A 9,435-nucleotide genomic window follows, 5' to 3' on the forward strand; every position below is an offset into this window, starting at 1 on the left:
CACTTAACTCTTATCCCTTGTAAGCCAAATGACCACAATACCCTCCCATTAAAATTTAAGCCCTTAATCCATCCAAGGGCATTCTGGTCATTTATTCCCAATTCTCGCTAATTCCTCGAGTGTCTCTAATATTTACCCCTTACTTCCCGACACCTAACTAATCACCAATTATATTCCCCAACATCAAAATAAACTCCAATATATTCTCTAAATTCCCAGAAATACCCCCAGGTTCGCCCCGAGCCGGGTATAAATCCCTGCAGTGACTTTTTTCGCTGAACTGCTCACTATGATCGTCTCGAGTCACAGATTACAAATATATCCACAAAAGAATGTGGTCTCGACAATTTATCACAAATATATGCAGTTATGCCCTCAACGAGCCAAAATTACGATTATGCCCTTCTAACTTAATCAGGGCCTACATGCATACTAGTACACATAGTCATGCATCACAGATATTCAATTCATCATATAACATGCTTTTAAATCTTTAAATCACATATAATCCAGTTATGCCCTTCTGGCACACTAATCAAGGCCCTTAAGCCTTATTAGTAAATTTGGGTCGTTACACAAAATCTCATGCAAAAATACCACATATGCAAAAAAAAATGAAGGTAATTCAGTGCATTTTTATTTATTTAATTACAACCTATAACTCTCATCTTTGAATGTTATAAAATTTAATATTTCTATAGGTTGTGAGGAATAAACAATCTAAAAATTTTACTAAGAATGACAACTCAAGGCTGGAAGTAGTGGTGAAGGTGCATTTGGTGGTGGGAGTGCCTAGTGAACATTGTCTTTATTTTTTGTTATCTGCTTACGACTTTTTTTCTTTGGAAATGTGGTTGGAATAGTGCAGATTTTTGGTTCTTAGTTTTGAACAGGTTTATGGGGTTTATTAATCTTTTGGATAAATACGATCAAGTGGGTTCCCATGCCTTATTTTTTTTAGGGTTCCATACAAAATAGATATAAAGTGATCATATGGTGTAATTCTTTGGGTTTACATATGATATCTATATATTGTAAAACAAGACATGATATCAATAGATATGAAGTGAAATTGTTCACTTTTTTAGTTTATGAGTGTAATTCTGTCCACTCAATGCCCTTTAAATTTAACTCATGTGATAAGCACATGTCCATTAACGATATATTTAACGGAATAGTAACAAAAGGACCCATCTAAGGTATGTTTGTTAAGAATGGGGACTTGAGTGATACTTTTAGTAAAGGTTGGGACTATTCCTGATATAATCCCTTCTACGATAATCTTAATTTAGTATTTTATTGCATAAGTTAGTAATCTTAATTTTGTTTTATATGATATGTTTTTCTTCATTTGGATTTTCTGTTTTGATAAATTATTTTTTGAACTCTATATTTTATAAAATTGTTAAAATAGAACTCTAAACTCAATTTTGATAAAGAAAAAATTGAATATAACAACACAGTTTTTAAGCAGAATGATTTTATTTTTATTCTGAATTATTATTTTGGTAAATTATTTATGATTTTAGTTAAAAAAATATTAACCAAAATCAAGTTTAGAATTCTATTTTAACCATTTTACAAAACATTCGATCCAAAACATAATTTATCAAAACAGAACATCCAAACAAAACAGATAATAGAAAAAAAATAAAGAATCCAACCAAATATAAACCTGTATAACACTATTTCATTACCGCGTTTGTTATCGTATAACAGTAAAACTCTCTCATGGAATGGAATGGAACCTACGAATCACACCATCGTAAAAGACAAACTCATTTGTGTGTCATCACCGCCATCACCTCCATTACTATTACGTATTGTATTTAAGCTTCTTTCTTTCATATTAATATATACAGTATATAAATATATGTTTATACATATATAGTTTTAATTACTGGACACTTCTTAAGGTTAAGCTGACTGTTTGAGTTCGAGGGTCAGAGAGAAAGAGGTTTTGAAGCTTTGTAGTGATGGCTTCCACTTTGGTACTGTTTCTGGTCTTCATTTTTGATTTGGTTGCGTTTGCTCTTGCTGTTGCTGCTGAGCAGAGGAAGACTACTGTGAGTTTAAGCTCTCTCTCTCTCTGGAAATGTTTATGCTTTCTTTTACTTATTAATCTTAGTTAAGGTTTGGTCTCCCTTTAAGGTTTGGTAAAAGTTTGGGTTTGGGGGAAAAATAGGACTGTCAACTGTTGATTGGGATGACCCAGCTGTTGGAATATGGTTTTTTTTTTTTTTTTGAGCTCTTTGAAGTTCAAAGATTAATCATTTATAATGTATTAACTAAATTTTGTTGTTATATACATATTTTTTAAGAAACCCTTTGACTTGCTTGATGTGTTTCTTAAAAATAATCAGGTAATACTGTAATGAAATTGCCATTTTATCGCATGATACCCTAAAAATACAGTACTAAAAATTGTATTTAGTACTGGGATGGATTTGATTTGAACCTCTGGTTGACCCTTTTTCATCTCCATCAAGTTGGTTATTAATATTTGTTTATTTATATTTAGAGGAAAATTATTTCTGGGATCTTGAGATAACATATGAACCAAAAAATCTAGTATACATTATAATGTGGGGGCTTTCTGTATACACCCTTTTCATGCTACACAACTCCATGTGAGAGAAATGGGGCTTTTTAAAAAAAATTATGGTCAAATTTGTATGGAAGTTTCCTACATTGATTTCCTTCTTAACTTAAATCTTTTCAAGGAGTTCTATGCTAATTGGATCTTAGGTGTTTGGCAGCATGTGAAACAAGACTTGTTCAAGTTTTTGCTGCATGAGGCTAGTTCAAGTGGTTGGCTGGTGAGTGTGTGTAAATGATACCTGGTCTACCATGCCATTTGAGGTCAGTTCATGTGATTGGGTAAGTGTATGTGATTGTCTGGGGATAAAAGTTTCCACTCTTTATAAATGCATACTTAGTTTTCATAGAGCCATAAGTGTTAATGGTTTCTCATGGGATCTACTTAGTGATTTTGCTCAAGTTACATTCACAATAAGGTTTGATGGGAGGATCCCATTTCAAAATATGCAAAGAAAGGTTAAGAAAATGATAAATGGTTCTGAATTACAGTAGGTTCAGGAAGACTGAACTGAAGAGTACTATTATATAACAGACTCAGAAACAGAAGAATATGAATTATCTAGACTTGGACTCTGGACATGCGACTGGGTAGTGTTTCAATCAATTGAGCAAGGTCTTTAACTGTAAAATTTAAGGAAGATAAAAAGTAGGCAAGACTAGCTTTCCAATCTACCTAATCCTCTACTAACTCAGAAAAATTAAGATTCTCTTTTCTTTTCTTTTTTTTTTTTTGCCGCGTGGGTGGGGGATTATGCCATATCGAATGTTGTGTTAGATGATTAAAGATGTTTTGAACTAGTTGATAAATAGATGCGACAATCTTGATAATCAAGACGGTAACTCAAATGACCAGGTATGTGATATGCTCCCACAAGGTCAAGGTCAGAGGTTTAAGTCCCTAGTCTTTTGTCAAAGGAAGTAAGATAAGAAGTAAGCAAGACTAATTTTCCAGTCTACCTAATCTCTACTAACACAAAAAATTAAGATTCTTTTTTCGCGGTGGGGGTTGGGGAATATGCCATATTGGCTTTTTAGTTAGATTCTTTATCATGCTTTTGAATCTAGTAGATATATAGATGTGACAATCTTGATACCAAGAGGGGTAGTTCAAATGGTAAGACATTCGAGTCCCTCTTATTGATATAGTTTCCTAGTCCCCAAATATTGTAAGATTAGACGGGGAGGGAAGCCTGATTTCAAAAAAGATTTGACAGTTTGATTGGATGTTGACATCATTTCAGTATATCTACGACATCATAAACTAAATTATTTTGGCTTTGTTATGATATATCATTTGATAAAAATGCAAAAAATACTCATTGAAAACCAGTATACAGTCGTAGAAAGTCCATGTTGATGATTGCATATGTTTAACTTCTAAAACATCAGTTCTTACTTAAACTTTCTTCTTTTCAATTATGATGTAGTACAAATGTGAACTTTATTGGTCCAGTGAAATAGCTCACCCATGTCCCAAAATATGATTAGTTGATTACAGCACTGGAACAAGGTGTTGTTGCCCATGATATCTATCTGTTATGACTGATAAGTTTTAACTCTATACTTCCCTGGCAGGCAAGGTTAGAAAAGCAAGCTGATTACACCTACTGTGTGTATGATAAAGATATCGCGACTAGCTTAGGCCTGGGGGCAATTCTTTTCTTGACAGCCAGTCAACTTCTTATAATGGTGTTGAGCAGATGCTTGTGCTGTGGGAAGACTTTATGGCCGAGCAGTTCAAGGTCTTGGGCCATAGCTCTGTTCATTTCTAGCTGGTATGCTGCTGCTAGTTCAACTTTTAATCATATCTCTTTTTCATGCTATGATCAACCTTAGCTTAAATCTTAAACACAGAATTTCACTATTGCTGTCATTTCAAATGCAAATTTCAGGGTCTTCTTTGTCATTGCCGTGTCATGTTTGCTCGGAGAATCGGTGAGAAACGCATACCACACCAAGTATAGGAAAGCCTTTTCATGTAAGGTAGTGAGGAAAGGTATCTTTGGAGCCGGAGCTGCATTTGTTGTGTTTACAGGTATCGTCACTGAGCTCTTTTACGTTAGTTACTCCAAGGCAAACAATGGTCAGGCTACTTACCCCAGGGACACTGATGTGAGAATGGGGAACCTGTAGTCTAATTCTCATGAAGAGGAAAAAGGATCCTAAGAAAGATGCAGCCTGCTCAAACATCTGGTTGGTAGACCATCATTAATGTGTAATTTTTATATATGGAAAGACAAGAAAAGAGCATGTGATACTCACAAAAACTATTGTATTATATGAAAGCTTGTACGAGTTTCTCTGTTTGGTATATCTTGTAGAGTTATATTAGATGGAAATTTCTCTGTGTGTTCTTTCAATTTGAATTAACCATAAAAACAGTAGAGAGCTCAATTATAATTTCTGTAAATATATAATTTTCACTTGGCAAAATGGTTTTTTTTTTCTAGAATGTAACTTTCCGCCAGGGTATCGAATGTGTTTGAGAGGGTGTCAATTTGTAAAGAATTATGAAAAGAATGTCATTAAAAACATGTTTATTTTGTCACACTTCTATTATTAAAAATCTTACTTGGTGAGCTGAATCTTTGTCTGGAAAGGAACCTGACATGGCTTTGAATAGTGCCAATGCCCATTAGAAAGAAGAAACTAATATTATCCCAGTAAGTAGCTGGTGTCATAATTCCCTAGGAATGAAATATTCTGTAGGGTCCAAATGTTAGAGCTTAGAATGATGCAGTAGTGTTTTTAAGCACTGTGATTTGCTGTGAAGAACAATAAAGAGAAACATTGCTTAGAAATGTGGCCCCATAACGCACATGTAAGGTAGTCCTCATAAACTGGAATTGAAATGAAATAATAATGAATGAATCGATGAGAGGATGAGAATGAGAATGAGAATGAGAAAAGACCACCACCACCACCACTGCATTTTATATAATTATATAGATTTGAATGCTGTAAGTACTAGCATTATGATCAACAATCAAGTATACAAGGTGGTCACAAAGCAAATTTATATATATATATATATATATATTGCTGTATATATGAAGAGTAATCCTTTAAAACCAACCCTACAACCAAAATGCTGTCCAAGATAAAACCATAATCATGTATTGTCATAGATATATATATATATATATATGTATATATTATATGGTTTTTGAGTAGAAGTGGTCACCACATGTGAGCTCAGCTAACCCAAAAATACATGTACTACCACCATTCATATATCCAAATTTACATACATACCAAAGAATCTTCCATTATACACTGTCAGTAAGCCCTGCTGGAGAAGACCCCATTTCATCTCATCCATCTCTATCAATATTTTTTATTTTATTTTTTCCTAAGAATTAAAAAAAAAAACTCATTGCATGGAAATTGCACCACCCAAAAAAATAAAATAGAACGTAACAGAGTCAATATACTCATATAGCTTACAAGAGTTACAAATGGACAATATCTTATAGATTAGCAAGCTTGAAGCTGAAAAAAAGATACAGCCTCAAGCATATAGTACAAAAACAAATATAAATATATATTTATTTACCACTAAGTAAAATTAATAAAGAGATTATATATGTCTACTACCCGTGTACAAAACACAACCCCAAAATGATAATTAATTAGAGTCAATTTTTTTTTGTCACGGTTTAATAATGTCAAGATGAGAATCATCCCAAGGCAGATTGATATGATCAGTAGAGACAAGGGTGTCTATCTCATCATCATCCCAATTCAAGTAGCTTGGCGTATTATCCATGACCATTCCATTATTATTGTTATTATTATTGCTTGTTGTAGCTTCAGGTACTACCAGCCATGGTGGTTGTTGACTCACCGTTGACTCTGCCATGAGTTTGAACTGATCTTCATGACCATAATCAACAATATCTGAGGTTTCAAATGAGCTTGGAAAAGACTCAAATGGGCTTGTACTACTTGATGAGAATGATGCCGGAAAAGCCATACTTGACTTAACCCCATTATTTGTTGTGTTGTTGATCATCAAATGATCTTTGTTGTGATGATAAGAAGGAGGCAGCAGCGGCAGCGGCTGCGGTGGTGGCGGAGGTGGCCTAATCATAACAGCTTGATAAAGAATTTCAGATATGCTTTTTTGATCATGATCATCATGACCATGAGCCTGAAACATAACATGGGAATTGAGCCTGTTATCTATGGGGGCAGCCGGGGTAGGTGTAGTAGTAGGACTAGTAGAGGTTGTGGCGGTGGCCGTGGCGGAGGTGGTGGTTGATTTCTTGGCGCGCTTGTTCTTACGGCCGCCGCCTACCGGAACATTGCGAAGAGTACCACCTTTAGTCCAATGCCTCTTGCAAGCCCTGCAAAAATGCCTAGGCTGTGACTTGTTGTAGTTGTTGTAGTAACAGAACTTTGTGTTGGATGAGTCGCACCGGGGACACTTGAGCTGCTCCGGCGGCGGCTGCTGCTGCCGCCGTATTCCGGGGGTCGACATGGCCGGAGATTTGGCCTGCGGCTGAAAATTGGTGGCTGCGGTGGTGGTGGTGTACTGATCAGGCTGCTGTAACAACAAGCTGTGGCTCCAATCAAGGCCGTCTCTGTTGATCACCACCTGTTTGGAACTTAATCCCATTAAAGTTCAAATTTTGATTAGTGATTATTGATGATTGGTAATCTTGTGAGAAACCCAGATGGAGAATTGAATTGTGTGTGTGTGTGTGTGTGTTTTTATCTAGCCTTTGGATCTAGGAGGGTCAAGAAGAGAGAGCAAAATGGGAAAGAAGAAGAAGAAGAAGAAGAAGAAGAAGAAGTGGTTACTAATAGTAAAGTACCAAATATTATTGTGAAACCTTAGGAAATAGGTAGGAAGGTGATGAATAGTGAGCATGTCTAAAATGAAGTCTCTCGTCTCTTATCTCTCTTATCTTATAAGCTATTGATTTATATATATGGAAAGAATATATAATTATATCAAGGGACTAAGATATTATATATGCACCAAAGTTTTTAACTATAAAAGATGGCTATGCATCAATATATAGCGGCCGAGCAACTCTAGCTATGGTAAAGTAACAATTAATTTTTTTGGGTTTGTACCAATTTATGTTTTGTTCACACAATTCAATAGAAAGACTCCCAAATTAAGGAAATTAGAGAGAGAATTTCTTAGCACCCAAGGTGAAGGTGGGCTGCTGACACGTGGCAGTTGGTGCACCGTTGATAGTGCTCTATTACATGGGAAAGTTTTGTACTGTGAAATAATGATGATGATGATGATAATAATAATAATAATAACAAAAAATAAAAGGAACGACGATATGTGCATGGAGAGGTGTTAATAATTGAAGAAATTAAAACTTAGTCATATTGATATTGACTAGATAAAGAAAAGTGTTTCTTTCTTCTTCTTTTTCATTTTTGGACTAATTTCAACTTTGCCTGTATTTTTTTGAACCTGTTTTAACAATGACATTATGTTATTTTTGTCTATAGACCGTTCGTTTATCTTTTTTTAAGGTGAATGTGATACATGCTTCATATTTTAGATAAAAAGTAATCTTAATAAATTTAATTAAAAATATTTTCTTTCAAATAAAAAATAAAATCAAGTCACAAACTTATTCAGCTAAAAATTTATGAACATGAAAAATAACTATAAATAATTACAAAAAATATATGTTTAAAAAAACTTTAAATAATGAATATTTTCTTCTAACTCGCCAATTTAGCAACTACTAGTGAAGTTATAAATTTTAAGGTTATGTTTTCTCCATAGTCAACTAATAACTAAAATAAAGAGAACAAAACCAAGCAAGATCAAACACAAACAAAATACATGATAGAAAAATATAATAAAAACAACTTTAGGAATGGTATGTTAAATATTTTGTATATTTTATTGTGTTTAAAATTAAATTTGATACTTTTTGACAAGAGTAGGTACTTTAGATAACATTTTCATCTACAAAATTAATATTATTATTTTAGATGGAATACTTGCTTGAGCTACAACACCTTGATATAAGATTCTAACTCATTGTTATATAATATATATATATATATTTTGCTATATTTTTCTTACGTGGGATTCTTAAACTTAAGATAAGATTTTCGACCACAAAAATGAGATAAAAAAAAGTCAAATAATAAAACACTTTGGAAGAAGTTAAAGAAGAATTGACGTGCTAATTTTTTTTTTTTTTACATTATTGTTAGAATAAAGTGAGTCAATTTGTAAAATTATTTAAATTAAAAATGAAGAAAAAATTGATGGGAATGAAAGTACATTACGGTCCACGAGCTCATCTTGTTTGTTATGAATATTTGTTGTGGTTGTGTGATAGATTAGAGGGGCGGCTGGTTTGTGGGGTTAGCCACAGTTGGCATCACGTGGCCATTGGTAGGGTATGCCCTAATTGAGGGGTGATATATGCTCTCCATTACCATTACACCCCTCTTATATAGAGGTATTCATGACCCCTATTACCCTATCCATTACATGTGATCATCCATTTCACATTGTCATACATATATATATATATATGCCTCTCGACAATCACTCTATTACTAGATAAATTTAATAATAATAATAATAAATATAGATATACATCACCACTTATGTACTAAATATAACTATAAGTGTGTAGAGGACTATTTGCTACTTCGAATTAGGTGATTTTTCTTTATCATCAAATCGGTCACTAAGATTCACTTTTTGAATGGTGACCTAATAAGATAAAGTCACCTAATTTAAGTTGGATTTCTTTTTTATTATATTGAGTCGGTGGCTTTTCTTTATTCACTACATGAAAAAAAAAAGCTTTTCTCGGCGCAATTCGTAATTGC

At 33.7% G+C, this 9,435-nt stretch overlaps 2 protein-coding genes across 5 annotated transcripts; one reads left to right on the plus strand and one right to left on the minus strand.

Moving 5' to 3' along the window:
• The first annotated feature begins 1,740 nt into the window (after nucleotides 1-1,740).
• On the plus strand, nucleotides 1,741-4,912 carry LOC133802309 (uncharacterized). Of its 3 annotated transcripts, XM_062240592.1 has the most exons (4): nucleotides 1,741-2,066; nucleotides 2,760-2,819; nucleotides 4,177-4,376; nucleotides 4,494-4,912. In XM_062240592.1, the coding sequence occupies exons 1-4, from the start codon at nucleotides 1,977-1,979 to the stop codon at nucleotides 4,732-4,734; spliced, it is 591 nt and encodes a 196-aa protein (XP_062096576.1). In that variant the 5' UTR covers nucleotides 1,741-1,976; the 3' UTR covers nucleotides 4,735-4,912. The 3 variants fall into 3 exon arrangements, with proteins under 3 accessions (XP_062096576.1, XP_062096578.1, XP_062096579.1); XM_062240594.1 differs by lacking the exon at nucleotides 2,760-2,819 and having other exon boundaries at nucleotides 1,760-2,066; XM_062240595.1 differs by lacking the exon at nucleotides 1,741-2,066 and having other exon boundaries at nucleotides 2,760-2,880.
• Nucleotides 4,913-6,006: 1,094 nt separating this feature from the next.
• On the minus strand, nucleotides 6,007-7,665 carry LOC133802310 (dof zinc finger protein DOF1.4-like). Of its 2 annotated transcripts, XM_062240596.1 has the most exons (2): nucleotides 7,422-7,665; nucleotides 6,007-7,211 (listed from the first exon to the last, which is right to left on the minus strand). In XM_062240596.1, the coding sequence occupies exons 1-2, from the start codon at nucleotides 7,475-7,477 to the stop codon at nucleotides 6,254-6,256; spliced, it is 1,014 nt and encodes a 337-aa protein (XP_062096580.1). In that variant the 5' UTR covers nucleotides 7,478-7,665; the 3' UTR covers nucleotides 6,007-6,253. The 2 variants fall into 2 exon arrangements, with proteins under 2 accessions (XP_062096580.1, XP_062096581.1); XM_062240597.1 differs by having other exon boundaries at nucleotides 6,007-7,663.
• Between the last annotated feature and the right edge of the window lie 1,770 nt (nucleotides 7,666-9,435).

The sequence above is a fragment of the Humulus lupulus genome, chromosome 9 (genome assembly GCF_963169125.1).
Source record: "Humulus lupulus chromosome 9, drHumLupu1.1, whole genome shotgun sequence".
Lineage (NCBI taxonomy): Eukaryota > Viridiplantae > Streptophyta > Magnoliopsida > Rosales > Cannabaceae > Humulus > Humulus lupulus.